The sequence below is a fragment of the Oryzias latipes genome, chromosome 16 (genome assembly GCF_002234675.1).
Source record: "Oryzias latipes chromosome 16, ASM223467v1".
NCBI classification, from domain to species: domain Eukaryota; kingdom Metazoa; phylum Chordata; class Actinopteri; order Beloniformes; family Adrianichthyidae; genus Oryzias; species Oryzias latipes.
In genome coordinates this window covers 27023718-27042982 of record NC_019874.2, presented here as the reverse complement: position 1 = coordinate 27042982, position 19265 = coordinate 27023718, and the positions used below count along the sequence as shown (strand labels likewise).

Genomic DNA, 19265 nt, shown 5'->3' with positions numbered 1-19265 from the left:
TCTGCACCCATAATCCACTTGGTGGATAAGACAAACTGCTCTATGACATTGCCTCAGTCCTTTATGCCCCTGTGGTGTCACAAACACTGCAGAGGGGTAACTAGGGAGGTGGCTAACATACTGAGCAGCAGGAGCAGACAAGGGAAGGCCAAGTGTGGCTCATCACCTTGGAGAGGCATGAGGAGTGTTCGTCCTGAAGCCCGATGCTGTGACAGGATCAGAACACACATCTCCCCCTGAGAGAGGCTTCTTCATCATAGAGGCAAAGGCTTCAAACATGTTACATAGGAATCATTAAGCAAGACAAAATTATGCATTTATCAAATCGGAACTAAGATCTACACGTACGTTTCAGCACAAAAATAGTTTTATTTAGGTAAACAGTGCTAACAAAAGTCAATCAAGAAGTAGAGGGCGAAACTGTATGCAAGGCAATGGCTCTGCAGGTTGAGATTGAAAATGTCCATCCATGGTCAAAGCAAAAAGTCCAGAATGGGAAGGGTTTGGTATCCGTGCTGGGATCTCTGTGTTGCAGTGGTGCAAATCACCGCTCCTCTTTCATGCGACTTAAAAAAGAAGGCCATATGGAGACCATACAAGATGATGTGGAGTCCCAAATAAATTCACCTACTAAGCTGGGCCAGTAAAGCCCCAACGCCAGCAATTCCAAGGAAGGCCACCAAAGTGTTCCTGACTGTCGTTTCTGGGTCTGAAACGCGAAAGAACTCTACGAAACCATCCTGAGGGGGAGAAAAAACAAACACCATCAGTGGTTCTGAATGCAGAGGGAGTCAACGTGGTTATGCAACCGCACCATGAAGCAAACACTCACCCAGGAGTTGTTGTTGACCAGCCAGTTCCGCTGCTCACTCAGCAGGTACGTGCAGATCTCCTGACTGACCAGGTCCACGCAGTGACCTCTGCCCTTTTCCTTCAAGGACTGACACACCGCCGCCCCGAAGGCCAGCAGGCTGACGATGCGGCCCCAGTTGGTGGTCCCATCCGCAAAAAGGCTCTTCGCTACGCTGCTGACAAATGACATATCATCCCCCTGGTCGTCCAACGACAGTCTGACGATCATACCTGTGTGGAAAGAAAGTCGAAATCAAACTTAGTTTGGGGCCTAACGTCCAGAAGAAACGGCCGTTTGGAGGTTAAGCTCGTTACTTCCTCATTCTCTGCTAGCCAAACTAAAATGGCCTCGTTCCTTCCTTGTGAACTTACCGTTGTAAGTAATCTTGTGTTTCTCTAACACGTCGTTCACCACTCTTTTCGCGGTCGACATGTATTTATTATCCCGGTGCCGATACTGAGAAATTCCAACAAAGTTCCTAAAGAAATTGGTGAGGAATTCCGTGGTGTCCTCGTTTAAAGCGTCGATTCCCGAGTTGTCGCCGGAAACGCTGGCCTCGCACTCCAACTCCGGGGTGTTGGGGAGAGAGCCATCGTCGTCGACGTCGTGAAACCTCCTCGCGGAATACTCGAGGTCCTGCGGTCTTTTGAGCTGATCGGACGGGTCGGGGTTTGCCACGTGAGAGGCTAATGTGGACGGCAGAGGCACGCGCGCGGACATCTCTCCCGCTCTGCTGCCGAGGATGTGTCCCGTAAATCCACAGTTAGACGTGATGTAGCTGTTAACCATCTGTTTTTGCAAAGGAAACATCTTCTTCGTTCGACCGTTTGCGCCTAAAGAATGAGTTGGAGTTTGTCTGAATTTAAAAAAAGATGTTGACGTGAGTTTGTTTCGTGGCCGAATCACATAGTGGGCAGTCTGTAAGCGGAAGTCTTCGGAGTTGCTGCCCTTCTTTAAAGCAGGGCAGCAACTCCGCCCACACTGTCGGGTCCGCCCACACTGTCGGGTGTGGGCGGAGTTAGCAGGAGTTTAGGGAGATGGATTGTTCCACTTTTCTTTCAAACTCAAACTGTCAAGGATGTTCGTATGTAAAATGATGTAAAAATGTAGTGTCCAGTATTTAAAAATAGAAATCTAACAAATAAAAATTATAATTGTGGGATATGCTTTTGTGTCAAAGTCAGGTAATTCCCCAAAATTGTTTTTAATTGCAACAATTTGCCAATAAAATATTAAAGATTTTGAAAATATTTCAATATAAATTATTGAATAACTTAAAAGCTAAGTTATAGGTTTTATTACTTTAGAAAAAAATAAAGTCTATTACAGTCGGATTTCGTGCTATTTTCTTCACAGGTTTTTCAGCTGAGGCTGTCGAAAGAAAAACCCCTTTTTTAACAGAAAATTTCCACTCTTCGTGTAAACCAGAAGCACCTGGAAGTTTCCGCCTGTTAAACATGTGGTTTGTACGTTGCTGCCCTCTAGTGTTCAGAAATGGTCACTGCTCCTGTTCAACTTCCGGTTTGTCTGAACGCAACACTTCACCCACATTAAACTGATTTTTTACTTTTAACTTTTTGTTTTAAAGTTGAATGTTTTGAAAGAGCATATAATTCAAGAACAGATGTCAATAAAGAAAAACAAGAATATATTAATGTAAAAGTTTATTTCAAATACTGACAAAAATCCTCTCAGCTTTTTACCACACATGTGAAACAGGTAACCCCTGCATGATATTTAGTCTTAAAATCATTCTTTCACTCACGTGAACCCACTTCATTTATCTTAGAAGGAAGGCTTCTCTCATTTCCCTGCAATTACTTTGAGATGGGATGAAATGTAATACCATTAAGAAACACTTTCTTGCCAAACAAAAAAGGGGAACCCCCCACACAAGGTAAAAGCAGCACAAAATGTCATATTCTGGCACGTGTTCTTTGCAGCCGAGAGACACCTTGTGGATTAGGCGGCTTGGAGCAATTTCCTCACCAACTGCCCATTTTCAAAGCCAGTAATGCAGTAGAGCTACTTTACATTTGTTTTATAGCCTGTTTTAATTTTGTTTTTAGCAATATTTTCCTTTTTCTTCTTTCCAAATGCTGGCGGTTAAACCAAAACATATTTCTCAATGAAAGTGTTAACTTGACATTTCATACTGAAATAAGAAATATGATTGAAAAATGCATTTTGAAAATATAGCCCCAAACCAAGCAGATTGACGTAAGAGCTGCAGAACTGAGACACTATTCAAAGAGGTGACAGAATCAAGAAGATTGGTGTGGGTTTTTCTTTTCTTTTCTTTTTACAGGGTAATTTTTTTTGTATTTGTCTTTAAATCAGCAGCATTTACACTTATTTTCATATGATACAGATTCACAGAGCCTCTGCGATACACCAGGATACAGCAGAAGTAGTGTTAAACCGAGAGGAGAGAGGAACCATTGAATCGGACGTGGCTCTGACGGTGAACACATCGACAAGCAGGTCTGTGTTGAGATCTATTTACAATCGCTGGAGTAGAGAAAAGCATTCCAACACCAAAACAAAAAAAACAAAACATACTTTCACTTCCTGAAAATTTGACACATTTCAAGGTGAAACTGCAAAAATAAAGCAGGAATCCACCTTTGACGTAAGAAAGACCGTTTCTGACTCATGTGACAGATGAGCACATCTCACACGTCGCACCGGATGTCATTAAGCGTCATAAAAATGCTCCAATAAACACCTCTCTCGTCCACACGGTTTACCTTCAAACACCTGTCCGATCAAAGTTCAGTCTCTTTTTTGAGTCACATCGGAGAATTGACTCTCCAGAGCAGATTTATGACACAGGAACCCTAACAGGGAACCGAACAACTGATTTATGTCCTTTATCTTGTGGAGGCCTGAGAAAGATGGAGTCAAACACGAAGCATTACTTCCCCCACGCTCAAAATTCCTCTGGTCAGTCACACAAATGTACAGACCAATTTTCTTGAGACTCAAATGAGCAAACAGGGGTGATTGGATTCCTGCTTCTGAGGAGCATGAAATTCTGTGGATGGTCATGAAACCACCTACAGCCACACGCTTCAGCTTCCACTGTGACTTATCGGAACACGAGTCGGATGATTCCAAGGTACCAAAGGGACGTTATGGGCCTGATGCCAGCTGGGAGAAATCTGGAGGACTGAAATCCTTGACTGTCATGCAGGACTTAGCTGTACTAGTTCTCTCAGGCGGGTTACCGAGCACCAGGGCTGATGACCCATCACACGCTTACATGAGAAGACACCCCACAGAAGGCTGCTTCCATCCATGATAAATCTTTCAGACACACACATCTTGATGCAACCAACTAAACTAAGACTGAGCTCAGACACTTGGCAGGACTTCCAGTCTTTAAATAAAACACAGGGACACACTCGGCTAGCTCCAAGCCCGGGGAGGCTAACACGAGTGAGTGTGAATGGATTGTCAGGACAGCAAGAAGCAAAGTGGAGGAGGAGGAGGAGGAAGGCTCGACTGTGGACACTTTGGGACTCTTGCGCTCCTTTCTTCTACACAAATGCTCACCAAGGGAAAGGAAGTTAAAAATAAAACATTTTCTCTTTGTGTTTTGTTACAATCATGCAGCGTATTTAGAAAGAGGAGCGGCAGACACTCAAAACAAAAACAAATCCCCGTCTGGCTGAGCTGCAGCAGCTGATCAAGTTCTATTTGACTAAGGTCACTGGAGCGTGAAGTAGCATTATTAAAAATGATCTTGCATTCTTCTGCCAACAATCGAGGGTCAGCCCATCATCCCCTCTTAAACCAAACCGGTGTTCCTTACTGACTGAAAACTAGGAATCACACACCAGTCCTGTCCTGAAACGCAGACCAGAGAGACTGAAGAGAGTTGCGACCATGGTTCCCAACTCCATAAATCACATCGTTTTGGTGTCATTCAGAATGCAAAAGAGAACAATACATACTATACAGAATACAAAGTGCATTAACATACCCCACCCAACCCTGCCTGATGACACACACACCCACTATAATGCATCTTGGACCAGTGAAAACCAAGATCTGAGGAGGGGGGCAGTCGAGTGTGCAGAGGGGGCTGGGCTGTGCGTGGCAGAAAGGCAGAGAGGGCTGCGGCCTGGCGGCGACGTAAACCTCCACCCCACCCCGCTATCATACAAGCAAAATGGAGTTTTTTTATTTTTTACTTTTACAACTGTCCGATATGTTAAAGCCAGTGATGCCTGGGGATGAAGAGGGAAGCAGAAGAGGGAAGAAGGGAGGAAGGGATGTTTCCCAGGAGGCCCAGGAAGGTTGAGGGTGACCCTTGAAGGATGAAGGCTAGCCCGCTAGCTTGCTGGTCACCAAGGATGACTTCCTCTGCGGTAGATCCTGCGGCGTGGGGATGTGATCTCCGGTGACGAGGTTCTTGTCCGGTCCCGCCACAGGAAGTTGCTTGTTCTTCATCTTGGCCTTGGCCATGTTGTAGTCGCCCGAGTCGAAATATTTTTGCTGTTTCAAACACAGAACGACATTCTCAGTGTGTCAGTCGTTTGTTCACATAAAGGCACAAGCAAAAGCTTGGAATGAAACTTTTGGATGTTTCTATAATTAGAAGTAACAGAAGGTGATGAACAGAGAGCTGACAGATGTAAAACCACTAGAGGCGCACAGCCGTCACTCTCCTCTGTGCTCCTAAGTAGCACCAATTTCAAATAGACTACATCGTTCCATTATGCAATTTAAATCAACAATAACACTTGGCATCCATTCCTATCAATTGTTTTGTGTATTTGTTTTTCTGTATACTTTTCTATTTTCTTTACTATGTCACAGAAGCAAATTTCCAACTCAGGCTAATGTTAAGACTGAAGGATTTAACAATTAAAGCAACTTTATGTTAGAATATTTGGCTCCTTACTATAGAATAAAGTAGACGTTGCTAGATAATTGTATCCCATTTAAAAAGATGTGTCTAGAAACGTACAGAGAAAGAAAGGCCTGAATGCTTTGCTGTTTAAAAAAACAACAGACATGCAGAAGATACAGAACATTATACTCCATTGAGGTCATAATGAAGAAAGCGTTGCTTTGTTTCGACATGTTCAGTTTTCAGGCACTGATGAATTAACAAAAAATAAAGAGATTTGGTTAGAAACAAACAGCATATCTGTTTTATTTAACTGAGAAAGGGACTTAAATTTGTTTAATTTTTGTGTCAATCCTTTAGTATTTTAGTAAGTACAGTGTTCCCTTGCTATATTCACAGATCACTTTTCCCACTCTTCTTTTGTGGATTGTATTTGCGCAATTTTGTATGATTTTTTTCCTCAACAGAACATTGTGTTTTACTTCACGACTGGCTGTGTATCAATAGCTGCGTTTACATGGACAAAACTAATCGGAATGAACGCCTGATCGGAAGAAAAAAGCGTCACGTAAACACGCTGTTCGGAATATTCTGCCCCGATCAGACTCGTTCGGATTCGAAATTTCTTTCCAATTGAGATAGGTGGGTTAAGTCGATTGTTGATCCGATCGTTGTGCATGTAAACGGTTCATTCTGATCATGCTTCACTACTGCTCTGGTTTTACGTCATGGATAGACGGATGTTTCGCTCCAGATAAGGCTTTGGAGCGCAAACAGGACCGACCGGCTGCTCCGCGGACGCCCGGTGCAACACGCGGATGCCTCCGTGCTCCGCCCTCGCCTCTCCCTTCCCTTCGTGGCCCCCGACGTCCGGACCCTGCGCATTCCGGCTGCCGGTGGACCGAGCAAACTGTGTCTCTGAGCAGAGCAGCCGGACTTTGAGAGCTTTGTGTTTGAGGGGAAGGGAGGATGCTTTGTTACGTGTCCGCTATGTGTGGGAGGCTTCCGACAGCGATCCGTTCCGCAGCTCCAGGTGAATGAGCTGCTGAACTCAGGAGAACCGTGTTTCCTGGTAGAACCGTGTCTCCGAGCAGAGCTTGGACTGGTGGCTTTGGGGCGGTGTGTGAGCTTTTCAAGGCAGAAATGCAGCTCAGTCCTTAGAAACACCAAACAATCAACATGGATTTGTGTTTCCAGTCGTGTCCCGACTAAATAAAGGCTGATGTTATTCCCACATATTTACGTGCAACCAAGATGCAGATTGCTGCATTGCCCGCATGGATTTTATGTTCGTCCAAAGCTATTGTTAGCCTTCTCCTAACTCTTCTTCCAGCTCCGTTCCACCACAAAAAAAGCACTGACCACACGGATTAAAAATAAAATGATGAGCAAACAGGCGCTTTGTGATAACCATAACAATAATGAAAGCACCTTTAGAAGATCATCTTGTATATTACTGAGCTTGTAATCATTTCCTCTTCCGGTATTTTAGAGAGAACTGCGCATGCGTGGCCCATGTAGACGTTTGTTATAATCGGAAAAGGTTTTTCTGGGCCCATGGACACGGTTGAATTCTAATCCCATCCAAACATTTTGCACATGTAACCACGGCTATTGTCAATCAATGCTGGGCGGTTTCCTCTGTACAGAAAGCATTCAGTTTGTCAAACAATCTTGTTTTGTGATCTAAAATATCCGACTTATTTTTCTACAAAGGTTTGAACTTAAACAAGAGGCAAAAGAGTGAAAATGTTAAAGTATGTCTGAAAAAAGGGGATAATGTGTGTAGTGAGGAGTTTTACAGCCCTGTAATTATTGTAAAAAAATTAAGTTGACTACTTTTCAGATTTTATATATTGCGGTTTATTTTTACTGTAAACATTTATAGCTGGAACACCAAAATAATTGGTGAACCATCTCTTCAGGGGGTCCACAACTTAGTGGTTTGACTGAAAGCTGCAGGTTACCGACCCCTTTCTGTAGCCTCTTCATCAAGAAGTCGGAACCACCAGGTTTCTGCCCCAGACCGGGGTACTTGGCTTTCAGCTTGGCCTCTTCCACTTTCACAGGGTTTCCATTCTTCTCCTGTGAGTCCTGCAAGCACAGGAATGGACTTAAAACATCTCCAAAAAACAGACTACAGTACTCAAGGGGTTAACTGACAAGAAGACATTTCAAGCACGACAGGAACAGATGTGATGCGCTGTACACTCTCATTTATGGCCGCTCTGCAATTTGAAGAATTTAAGCAGAAACACATCTTAGAAGATAAGTTGAAGACTGAAAACATCTTTTTAAACGCATCACTTCACAGTTAGGTAATGCAATTACAAAAACAGAGCAGGACAATAAATGATTAGAGCTAGTAATGCTTCATAAAAGCACGAGTCATTAATGTTTCTGATGTAATCTGTAAAAGAATAGTTTTAAAGTACATTTATTAACTGTGAAAACAGTAACACAATCAGAACCTTTTGCGTCACAAAAACTTGACAGCGACAGGCAGCAGGTTGGACCCATAAATCTGAACATACCTTACAACAATTATAACAAATATTTTGGCGCAACATGGTTGCCTCAGGATTCTGTTTGTCACAAAGACTGACCCCGAAGAAACCTGAAGCTGACATAAGCACAACCTCGGACAACGTTTGTTGTACATTGAAGAGGCATTTTATATTAATATTTTTATACTTTTTCTGAAAAAAAAATCTGTGGGAGCAGTTGTGAAATGAACAAACAATTTTAAAGCTATATAATAAGGAGTAATCATCCCAGCTAAAGCTGCCAACTTCATAAAACTAATAAAGCCGTTGCTTTGGCTTCAGATGACTAATACTGACCAAACTGGTAAGGTGCCATTCTAAGCTGCTGTCAGGTAAACACTCAGGTCACTCATTTAGGCAACGCCCTTAAATGAGTAAATCAAGAGTTGTGACAAGAAGCTAAACATACAAACATTTACAATTAAATAAAACACAAATTAGTAATGGATTTCTGCACAGACATTTTTTAGCAATCCAAGGATACAAAGGTCTGCTGTCTTGTTGAAAGAGACCACAAGTCTGTTGTAAAGCCTGCTGGGACAGGGATAAAATGTGACTCAGGACACAGAAGCTGATGAACAGTTTCCCCTAGGAGGAGGAGGATGAACACTGATTCACTTCTATAAGCAAGTACTTTAAGAGCCGCCATATCTGGTACCAGTGGAGCCGTTGCTTCAGCCTTTATGTTTACATTTATAGTTTATGGGACTGGTCAGCATTCAACTAAATTTTATTAAAAAGACTACCTTCAGTCCTGGCAAGTCTCACCCTATTCTGTGCATTTATTTTTTTGAAATGAAAAACAGATCACATCAGATTTAAGCTGCATTTATGGTCCCTTAAATCCCGGCATTTCTCTTTAAAAAGATATTTAGACTTTATGCAGAAAAAGCGGTCAGAAAAATTACTTTTCTACGCTTTAGTGTGTGTGTAATTCTTCTAAATAGGCTCGATTGTGCATGTCCATTGCGTGAACGTTGCAAAATTTCATACATATCTTCTGAACCAAGTACAATAATAGAAAAGCCAAACTAATATGTACTAAAACAAATTGATTATGACTTGAAAACTGGATCTAGGAAAAGAACGATGAGGTCATATGATGTGTTAGTGGCAGTCCCTAGTAAATACTGCAGTTGGTCGGTGCATCGGTGACAAAAACATTGGAAATCTGGAAGCCATGAAGTGTTCCCAGCAAAACCTAGGGAAGTCAGTCTCGATTTCAAATCATACCTTGTTTAAAAGCGAGCAATATTAAATCACCAATATTTGAAAAGCTTTACCAAGCCACTTTTGGAGAACACTAATGAGAGCAATTATTAGGCCTGAGCTGCTGTGGACCGACCAGCCAATGACATGATCATAAAGCAAGGGACAAAACAAAGTGACACATGATGACGAAATAAACGCGCACACTAACAGCGATAATCAACACAAATGTATAATTTATTGCACTGCTGGTCATAGTTGCGCATGTCTTTCCAGTATTTCTCATTAACCGCTCACAAAACAGTACACATAAAGCAAACACTTCACTTGAGCTAGCCCATGTTAGCCACCTCCAGCTATGAGCTAGCATGCTAGGTTAGCAGTCTGAGAAGAATCCCCACCTGTTTTTCGTCTTCATAATCCACTTGTGTGTCCGAGTCGAGGTTTTCTGACGACATTGTCTTTATGTGATGCACAAACAGGTGTCCTGTTTGACAGACAAGTCGACGACTAAATTTAACGAGGTACCGTTAGACGTACCTGCAGCCGACCTAATCCTGCCTTTCTGAACGCAACTGCTCCCTAACAAAAATGGCGTAACCGATTGTGACATCACCGCACGAGAGGCGGGCGCTTCCTGCGACCCACAAATACAGTAACCAATCAAAACGTTGGATTTGTTTGACATCGAACCAATAGAATGAAGCCGATTGCAGAGGGCTTTAAGATTGACATGCTGTCGTCCAATTAAAAAAGGGTGTCTACACTGCATTGCGTCAACACAAATGACCTAAACAACACAGAAACAGGTTAAAAGTTTATTTTAGTCGCTCAAAAACATATTTTTAACATATTATTTTTTGCATTTTAGAGATCTGGCAGAAATTTATGTTAATTTTGGTATTATGTTTTCTTAAAAACGCAAGACTAATTTCCCGCTCTGTGATTGGCTTAAACTGGCCGTTGTTTTTCAATCAACCAACAGCAAAGGGAAGAGGAGCGATTCAATAACGGTATCTATGTGTTTAATTCAATATAAATATTTGAAAACGCATTTAAATATGACTATAATATATTTTAGTGTGAAAACTATATTCTAGTATTTTTATTTAGTGCCGTATGTTAAACAGATGCTAAAGCATTTTTGCTAATGGGAGTTAGCTTAAGTCGTAACAGCTTTGCAATAGAAATATAATGTTGGATTTTTTTCTGAATCATAATGGCTTTGCAAGAAAAAAAAGTCTTAATATAAGTCTTCCTTACACAAGTAATCTGTTTTGTTTTCAGACTTTGATTTTCTACAGCAAAATCAATCAATGGCTTTTGCTCAACGAGTAAAGTCATCACAGGTAAACTGAACACGTGTTTTTTAGCATTAGCGCCATTAGCATATAACAAATAAAACCATACACATATGTTCTTCCTTTGTTTGTATTTAGTTATTTATTTTTCCACATAATTGTTTGTTTACTATTAATAACAGCTTAATTAAATGCACAGTTGAGGAAAACGTGGCTTGTAGGAGTTAAAGCTGTAAAAAATGTATACAAAATATAATATAATGTATCACATTTACATATTAATCAAACTTTTCCTAATTTTTCTTTACGGAAAAATTACAAATGTTAGTTTATTTTGCTGAAGCCATGTCCGATTGTAAATTTCATAAGAAAAAAAAATATAAAAAATTTAAAAAATCTATCTATCTATCTATCTATCTATCTATCTATCTATCTATCTATCTATCTATCTATCTATCTATCTATCTATAGATTTATATATATATATCTATAGATCTATATATATATATATATATACACACACACACACAAACACATCAATAATGGATATTTTGATATAGAATGAGATAGAATGTATAATAGTTTCTTACTATTGTATGATTGTGATATAAATCATAAATAAAAAATGAGAAAGTAAAATAAATGTAAAACCTTTACCTATATAGTTTTTGGGCAAATAGTAGAGGTAAAAAAATAAATAAAAGCTTACACAGGGGAAAAAAATGACACTCTGTTGTAATCATTTTGCTAACTCTTACAGGTGACTCAGTTGTTGCCAAATGAGGTGGTCACCGAACAACAGTCAATTGTTGTCGTGAAGAAGCTTTTGGCCATTGCAGTTTCTGCCATTACATACCTCAGAGGGATATTCCCAGGAAAAGCCTATGGGACCAAATATGTGGAAGGTTTGAGTCCATATAACTTTTTCCTTTAGTAGAGTTGCTTCTTTTCTGAAAAATTATTTTGTCCTTGTTTTGTACAGATCAGCAGGTGATGATCCTTACAGGGGGGCGGAGCTGTCCCGGTGCTGATCAAATAATTGATTGGTAATCTACAATAACTCTCTGCTAGTCAAAGCTGCATGCCTGCTTTGAGAGAAATTAAGAGTAAAGTGGATTTAGCCTGTGGATTTTTGCTGAATATTGTAGGGTTTTTTGTGTTTTTAAGGAGGTGGTTTTTATATAGTTTGATTGATTATTTACAACACAATAGACGCATTATAATATTCATTTATGAAAGGTGGTGGAAGCCTTTAGTAATTACATCACACATTTTGTGTTTCAACAAATCAATATTAATTTTAAATGGAGAACGGAGTTGAGATTATAAACAAAGTTCAATTCAGATTAAACCCCTCACACTGTAAACTCTTCCAGCTGCTATTGCTAGTTTAAAAAAGGAAGCACCACTGCACTTTTATACTAAAAAGTATCTCTTATTAAGGATTGTAGCTAGCGCTGGCTACTCAGCACAACTGGGCTAAAAAGTCAACATGTGTGTCTTCATATATGAACTAAAACTAGACGAGAAAAGGTTTTTTTTTTTTAGATCTTTTTATGTTTGTGTGTGAAGGAAAAACAGACATTTTGGCATGTATGCCATCACAAAGATGATAATATTGATTTGTGTTTTCAGGATGCAAGGCTGCTTTGATGCCATCCAGAAGAAATTTGTAAGTCAAGCTCTGTTTTCCATTGTTAAGATTATGAGTTATGTTGAGATTTTATGCTTTGAAATCGATCAATGCATTTGTAACAGTAAATAAGTAAATCTCTTTTTTTTTAGCTGCGGACAGTCATCATGTCTGTAAGTATTACATCACATATGCACATATGCACATAGTGATAAAGTACCTATATTTCCAGTTGCGTGTGTGGGCCTGAATTGAGATAAAGTCATCAGACTAAGAAGTCTGCATGGAAAAATAATGGCAGCATATAAAAAAGGCCTGCAGCCCCCCTTCACTTCATGACACTTTTAAAACAGGGTTTTATGGCATTTTGTCGTCTTTTATAAAATCCTAATAAATCCAGAGATATTTGCAGCGCTGATGTTTTCCATTTTCTTTTTTATTAGATTTACAATGACCCAGAGAACCCCCAGGTAATCTTTAGAGTGCCTCCATGCCAGAGGGAAGATCTGTTGTTGGGAGTTTGCTAGTTTGTGTACCTTGTCTGCCATATTTCTCCTCTTTTTCAGAAAGTGACTGAGTATTACCAGTTTAGGATCCAGTACACTTCAAACGGAGCTCATATGGATTTTGAAAGGTACAGTAATGTAAAGGAAAGCCACCTGAATTCACTCCACTGCTGTTTAATGATTGTCCACTTTGACGCCATTTGTAACAAGTTAAAAATTAATCTAAATTTCTTTTAATGTGTTTCATGTTACCTAAAATCTGGGAAAATCGAGCATTCCCCCATCAATACAGAATGAACACACCTCTGCAATAACTTTGTTTTACTACAGCAGTCAACTGCACAGCCGGAAGAAGAAAAATGTGTGAAGTTTGATCATTTTGATCTATTTTTTAATCAGCAACAGCAACCAGAAGTTGTCAACGACAACGTATGGAAACACTAAGAAAGCCAGCATCCTGCTGGTGAGGAAGCTCTACACCCTGATGCAGAACCTGGGCCCTCTGCCTGAAAACGTTTGCCTCAACATGAAGCTGACCTACTATGATGACGGTAAATCACACAGAAGTATGAGGATTCCTGAAAGCCACTTGGGTGTTGCTTTCCAAGGTTTTAAGACAGACTTTTATTTTGCTGGTGTTCTTATTCTTCCGGTATTCTTTTGTCTTTATCATGTCAAAGGAGGCAAAAACAAGAGGAAAACACCGGGACTAGCGTATCAAACTTCAATTTGTACCATTAATCCTTCTAACACTACAGCAGGGTGTCTGAAAAAATGTAATTCATTTGAAATTCTGCTCAGTTTTTTCCCCAAACTTCCATCTTCTAGATAGAAGAGTCGAAAGTTGTAAAATGTTTTAAAGCGTTCCAAAAAGGACATATTTTTTTGGTGGACCCCAAGCTCCCTGCTCCGCTCCATTCTGATACATCCACTTGTAGATGACTAGATCAATGCACATCTGGGTTTTCCTCATCCGAGCCGGCATCTGGATCAAAACTGTACGCTCCAAAATCGCTCACCATTTCTGCCCTCCTTTCCAATCATCTCTCTGTTTACAATCTCTCCAGCTAACTTAAAGCCCTTCAAACCACTTACTGGGCACACTTACTCCCAGCAACAGTCCTGTTCACAACTCAGAGGGAAATTTCTGATGAATTTCTGCCGCTTTGCAGGAACTATGCCCTAGAAAACAACACAGGTTTTTTGCATAATCACAATAGACCACTGAGAACGCTCTTACAATAGATCAAAAGATGAGTTTCAAGCAGACGCACTCCTGTCCTCCTGGTATTCCTTTTTGTGCTTCAGCTTTAAATGGACGTAGAATCTAAACTCAGCATTTTAATCTTTGTTTTCAGTTTTAGTTTGTTTCCAGACTGTTTGTCTGTTGTGTAAAAGTGTGCGTGTTGTTTTTCCAGTCACCCCTCAGGACTACCAGCCGCCCGGCTTCAGGGAGGCTGAAGGCGACGTTCTGGAATTTGAAAAGGAACCGGTCAAGCTGACCATGGGTGAGGTGACCACCCCCTTCCACTGCGTGAAGTTTGACATGGCCACAGAAAAGCACAGACTAGAGCAGGTACGCCTTTTGCATAGGAACTCACAGTGTGCAGAGTTGGTGCTGCATCAGCATGATAACATAAGCTTCTCCAGGTGGAGGAGAGCATCTCTGTGGAGGACAAGTGGGTCATGAAGATCGAGGAGGGCGGAGTCCTGACAGAGGTCAGCACGCTCTTTAGACATCAAACCTTTTTCCATATGAATATTTAAAACATTTGGTTGTTAGATAGAAAGATATATACTTTATTGGTCCTGAGGAAAATTGCACGGCTGTCATTTACTCATCACACAGGAATCACACTCATAAAATAATAAAGCATTAGGGCAAAAAAGCATTGTGCAGCACATAAAATGAAATAACAAAAAGAAACACACAAAAAACAACATGAATCATTAAAAAGTATTTAAAAATGAATAAGAGATACATCATAGAAAACCAGATTTAAAAAACAGTTCAATGTTTTGTGCAATGTTCAGCTCAACTGACTCACTAACAGAAAACATTTACATCAGATGCGTGTTTGGCAGGACACTAGTGGGTGGCGGTTGAGCAGGTCGGCGGTTTGATCCCCGCTCCCCCTAGTCAACTGTCATTGTGTCCTTAGGCAAGACACTTCACCCTCCCTGCCTCCAGTGTGGCTTCAATGCGTATGAAAGTCCTGGTGATGGTCAGAGCCACGCCTTTGGCTACATCAGTAGCGTAGCATCACCAACTGTGACTGAAGAGCGTATATTCTTCTGGATATTCCCATATTCTTCCTGGTGGTCTGGTTAATGCCTTGCATGGAAGGTCTGCCCCCATCGCTGTATGAACGTGTGTGAAAATGTGCTTTGGTCCTTGAATGAGGTCGGATACAACAACCTGATATGAGACCACAATGTTTACCGCTTCACCTTGTCGACTCTTGTTTGTACCGTCGTTTTCTGTTTCCCAACTCTCCACTCCTCTTCTGACGTGTTTGAATTTGAAAGAACTCTTTGTCAGTCAGCATTTGACTGTATTCTCTAGAATAGAAACCTGTGATGGGAAAGCTTGTAAAAAGAGAAGTGATTACACAAGAGTTGTCAGTCTCGTCGTACTAGTTAACTTCAACCGTTTGTTCAGTTAATCTCTGTGACCAAATGTTTCCCAGGGATTGTTTTTCCAAGTCTTTCACCATGATTCAAATCACTCTGCTTGCTTTTATTGCTCTGAGCTGATCTAATCCCTGTTATTGAAGTCCTAAAATGTAAGCAGCACACATAAAAATATGGGTATACTGAAGACAGACACACGACAGAGAGGGAAAATGAGGCCTTTTTCTTCAGAAACAGGTGGAGAGTAATGCTCCAAATAAACAGTATTATTATCCAAAGTAAACCTGGCTTTTTCAGAAGTTTTATTTTCTGAAATGTGCTGTGTAAAAGTATTTGCACCACCAAAACTATATTTTCACTACATAAAAAAAAGCATAAACATGTCAATAAATGAACGCCAGGGGGATATTCCAGAAAGCATGTTTTTAGCTACCTTGACTTTAACCCTGAACTCTGGCTGAAATCCACCTGAACTTGCTTACTCTGGGTATTTCGGTTCCAAAAGACCGGATATGAGTTGGCGTAATTACGCTCGACTTGCTAAACCTGGGTTAATGCACGTGCACGGCAAGTACATAAAGCTGACTGAACTCAAAAATAATTATTTATTTTAACTGACGCAAATAATTAAGTTATATCAAAGTAAAAAATGTATCTTTCCAACATCCAAACGTGGTCTTATCACCCTCTCATGGTGGAAAAAATATTATCTGAGCTTCTTCATCCACTAAATCATCTTCAAATGGACACACCATGCTGCTTCACCTCTCTGTAAACAAACTAACCTTCAACTAAACCTGCTCCAGACCAGGTTATGTTCAGAGGATGAGTTGCCATGGCAACTTGACATACCCTGAAACACACCTCTGTTTTTGGAACCGAAAGCTGAGGTTATCCACTTCCTTAGCCTGAAATTTACCGTGGTAACTAGCATAACCTGCTTTCTGGAATACCCCCTTGGTGCAAAAGAACAGTTCAAAGCAGACTGGAGGCTCACATATCATCTCTGGATTTTTTGTTGTTGGGATCAGGTTTGACATTTTCACTGTAATGTTCAAATATCTATATTTATATATATTTCTTACCTTTTTAGAGTTATGTGTCCAAAGAAGATGAGGAGCCTGACAACAAGAACACAGAGATGGACATCGATGGTAAATAAGGATTGTCTGTGGACCAGTTTGTCTTTTTTCACCATAAAATAACTGTAAATGCCTAAAAAAATATTCCTAAATGTTAGTGGATCAATGCAGACATTTAGATTTATTGTGCAATAAAATAAAGGCCACATTTTAACTTTTAGATTGACATACAGTGAAGGAATTTTGAATTTCATTGAAGAAGTTAATTGATGGATGTAATTGTGTTTTTATGGGAACTGAAGAGAATCAGATGATTTGTCCAGAGAAGATTGAAGCCAATGAAGAAGCCACAGAGGTATGAACACAGAGAACAACTGCTTCAACATAAGGTGCACGTGTTACCAATCAAATACCAGTAATTCAAATCTGCTGCAGCAGCAAGTCGGTAAAAAAGCTCTCATCTTGTTGCAAGCAACTAGATCTTGAGGCCTTTTCATCCCTGTTCAGTGGCAGCAGAGCATAAAAAGAATCTTAACAAATGTTATAAACCATCTCTGTTTGTCAGATGGACACTTCAGTGAAGAAAAGCTCTGATCTGGAGGCGAACCTGAAGTGGACTAGGAGTGGACGTGTGATCAAAACCACATCGGTCTGTTAATATCAACCCACTACTGACTTTTCCCTTTACAGCCAATAAGAAATGAATCCAGGAATACTTTATATTTATAACTGATAATGTTTGATCCAAAAGTTTCCTGGATCAAAAAAGACAGACCGACGGACCTGATTTTAACACAATCAGCCACAGAATTAAAGCCAGGTTTTGTTCCTTTGCACTGAGGATTCTGAGCTCTCAGGATGTTCTGATACTGACATCCTGCTTCTGGACTGTGAAGGATCAGCTTTCTTTCTTTCTTTTTATTTCTTGCATTGAGGTGTTCAAGGGTTTTCTTTGTCCTAGCAAACACTGTTATTTCTGTCAGTTCTTATCACGATGAGGTTGATTAGTGCCCATAAAAATATAGCTTTTTATAGGGAATGTTTTGATGAATTTATTGTTGGGCCTCCTAAAGACATATTTTATCGTTTGGGGCAGGAAGCGAAGTTGACTGTGGACACCAAGCAGGCGAAAGCAGTAAAGGACAAAACGGTGAGAAGCTGATGAGTTATTTGTTGGTTTAAATGTGTCACATAACCTTTAAGCGAGTTTGGTCAAGATTTATGACGGAAAAGCAGAGCCTGGAAGTAAAAACAAAGCGTCCTCCTCAGATCCAGGCTGAGTCCTAAAAGTGGAAAAACGCGTGGGAACGCCGCAGATGAGTCACCTCTGATCATCTGCTTTCTTGCGCTGGGATGGTGCGTGCTAGCAGACACATGAAAGGCTGTATTTCACTGAGCAGGATCGTTTCTCTGCCGCTTTCAGGTTTCTCAGTACAAAATCCTCAGCAGCCAGGAGTCTGCAGACGACTCTGCGCTCAAGAACAAGAAGCGCAAATTCAGCGAGCCCAAAGATCGCTTCTGACCTGACTGCCAGCCCGCGCCGGTGTCCACCTGTTCACATGGTTTTGTGTTGGAAACGACTTTGTTTTGGTGGTTGACAAATGTAGCTGTTTCATTTGCATGATTTTGGAGTTTTTAAACACCTGTATTGCTGGAAAAGGATTTTATAAATAATCAGATGTTTGATTTTTAACAGTTAGGTTTGTTTTGAGTTTCTGCACATTTCAATAAAGTGCAACGAACAGTTGGATCTGTGTTGTGAGTCAGAAGACACGAACCTCTCCAAATCTCAAATCAGGTTTCTGCACAGACAGCATTATTTTAGGTTGGCATGGAATGGAGAGAATTTTATGGCCTGTAGGTGCCGCCTGCTTTCGCCGCCCCCCATTGACCCGCCCTCGCTGGCTGACACCCCCCATCTTCCCCCTCTGCCCCTGCCACACTGGCCATGTGACTAAATTGAAATTTAAAAATAGTAGATTTTCTGCTGGTTTTGTCTCCAACCTTTTTTTTTTCTTTTCGGTCGCCTGGGGGTGACAGACACATCCATGTGATTTTTAGGTTTCCTTAGCAACAGAGGTTTTTGGTAACCATGTTTCTAATATGTTCACATTGTATGTCATGCTGAGTCGCTGAGCCGTTGTATTACATTTTCACAATATTTCCTGTCAAAAATGTGTTAGCAACAGGGGAGCCGCAGCTTTGTGAGCTCGCCATGGTCACGCCGTTCAAAATCTACAACTCCTAATTCCGAATTTTGTTTTCCCCAAGTTGTTTCCCAATGAGGCTTGATGAGTTAGGAGGTAAGGGATCAAAATTCCTAGCAGTTTAAATTTGTAGCTGTTACTAAAGGTGTCTTTTTTTTAAATTCTAAATGGGGGCCTCTTCCTGAGGTCAAAAGGGAAACAAAACCTTAATCGTTGAAGACGTAAGAAGACGATATGTGGGTTCAATATTTGAGAGAGAAAAAAAACTCAAAATGTTTTCTTCATATTGTGGGACAAAGTGGAAATTGCCCAAATATCCACTTTGCGACATAATGGTCTCCAAACCGTATCACATTATAATTTCAGAACTTCCTTTGGATATTCCTGACATGTTTGTTTTGATTTCGTTAGTGGATTCTGAAAAATATTGGAG

At 40.6% G+C, this 19265-nt stretch overlaps 3 protein-coding genes across 5 annotated transcripts; 1 reads left to right on the top strand and 2 right to left on the bottom strand.

Moving 5' to 3' along the window:
- Window positions 1–345: 345 nt before the first annotated feature.
- Window positions 346–1819, bottom strand: LOC101165916 (MCL1, BCL2 family apoptosis regulator). The gene is made up of 3 exons (XM_004078348.4): window positions 1225–1819; window positions 833–1083; window positions 346–740 (listed from the first exon to the last, which is right to left on the bottom strand). The coding sequence occupies exons 1-3, from the start codon at window positions 1661–1663 to the stop codon at window positions 624–626; spliced, it is 807 nt and encodes a 268-aa protein (XP_004078396.3). The 5' UTR covers window positions 1664–1819; the 3' UTR covers window positions 346–623.
- A 681-nt stretch (window positions 1820–2500) lies between these two features.
- Window positions 2501–10075, bottom strand: LOC101165668 (alpha-endosulfine). The gene is made up of 3 exons (XM_004078347.4): window positions 9871–10075; window positions 7686–7808; window positions 2501–5356 (listed from the first exon to the last, which is right to left on the bottom strand). Exons 1-3 carry the CDS (start codon window positions 9925–9927, stop codon window positions 5186–5188), a joined length of 351 nt encoding a protein of 116 aa, XP_004078395.1. The 5' UTR covers window positions 9928–10075; the 3' UTR covers window positions 2501–5185.
- A 129-nt stretch (window positions 10076–10204) lies between these two features.
- LOC101155880 (HORMA domain-containing protein 1) lies at window positions 10205–18373 on the top strand. Of its 3 annotated transcripts, none has more exons than XM_023964343.1 (17): window positions 10205–10278; window positions 10455–10482; window positions 10757–10818; window positions 11531–11675; window positions 11753–11816; window positions 12406–12442; window positions 12556–12576; window positions 12847–12873; window positions 12970–13037; window positions 13309–13460; window positions 14328–14485; window positions 14560–14628; window positions 16637–16697; window positions 16928–16980; window positions 17191–17274; window positions 17722–17775; window positions 18049–18373. In XM_023964343.1, exons 3-17 carry the CDS (start codon window positions 10786–10788, stop codon window positions 18145–18147), a joined length of 1125 nt encoding a protein of 374 aa, XP_023820111.1. In that variant the 5' UTR covers window positions 10205–10278; window positions 10455–10482; window positions 10757–10785; the 3' UTR covers window positions 18148–18373. The 3 variants fall into 3 exon arrangements, with proteins under 3 accessions (XP_023820111.1, XP_023820109.1, XP_023820110.1); XM_023964342.1 differs by having other exon boundaries at window positions 10256–10278; window positions 10396–10482; XM_023964341.1 differs by having other exon boundaries at window positions 10215–10482.
- The last annotated feature ends 892 nt before the right edge of the window (window positions 18374–19265 follow it).

Excerpts from the sequence above, each read along its gene's own strand:
- LOC101165916 (XM_004078348.4), bottom strand. The coding sequence starts at position 1,663 with ATGTTTCCTTTGCAAAAACAGATGGTTAACAGCTACATCACGTCTAAC. Across the intron at positions 1,084-1,224 it reads ACACAAGATTACTTACAACG|GTATGATCGTCAGACTGTCG; the intron begins GTAAGTTCACAA and ends CTTTCCACACAG. Across the intron at positions 741-832 it reads TGGTCAACAACAACTCCTGG|GATGGTTTCGTAGAGTTCTT; the intron begins GTGAGTGTTTGC and ends TCTCCCCCTCAG.
- LOC101165668 (XM_004078347.4), bottom strand. The coding sequence starts at position 9,927 with ATGTCGTCAGAAAACCTCGACTCGGACACACAAGTGGATTATGAAGAC. Across the intron at positions 7,809-9,870 it reads ATTATGAAGACGAAAAACAG|GACTCACAGGAGAAGAATGG; the intron begins GTGGGGATTCTT and ends CTGTGCTTGCAG. Across the intron at positions 5,357-7,685 it reads TGAAGAGGCTACAGAAAGGG|CAAAAATATTTCGACTCGGG; the intron begins GTCGGTAACCTG and ends TGTTTGAAACAG.
- LOC101155880 (XM_023964343.1), top strand. The coding sequence starts at position 10,786 with ATGGCTTTTGCTCAACGAGTAAAGTCATCACAG. Across the intron at positions 10,819-11,530 it reads AACGAGTAAAGTCATCACAG|GTGACTCAGTTGTTGCCAAA; the intron begins GTAAACTGAACA and ends TAACTCTTACAG. Across the intron at positions 11,676-11,752 it reads TGGGACCAAATATGTGGAAG|ATCAGCAGGTGATGATCCTT; the intron begins GTTTGAGTCCAT and ends TGTTTTGTACAG.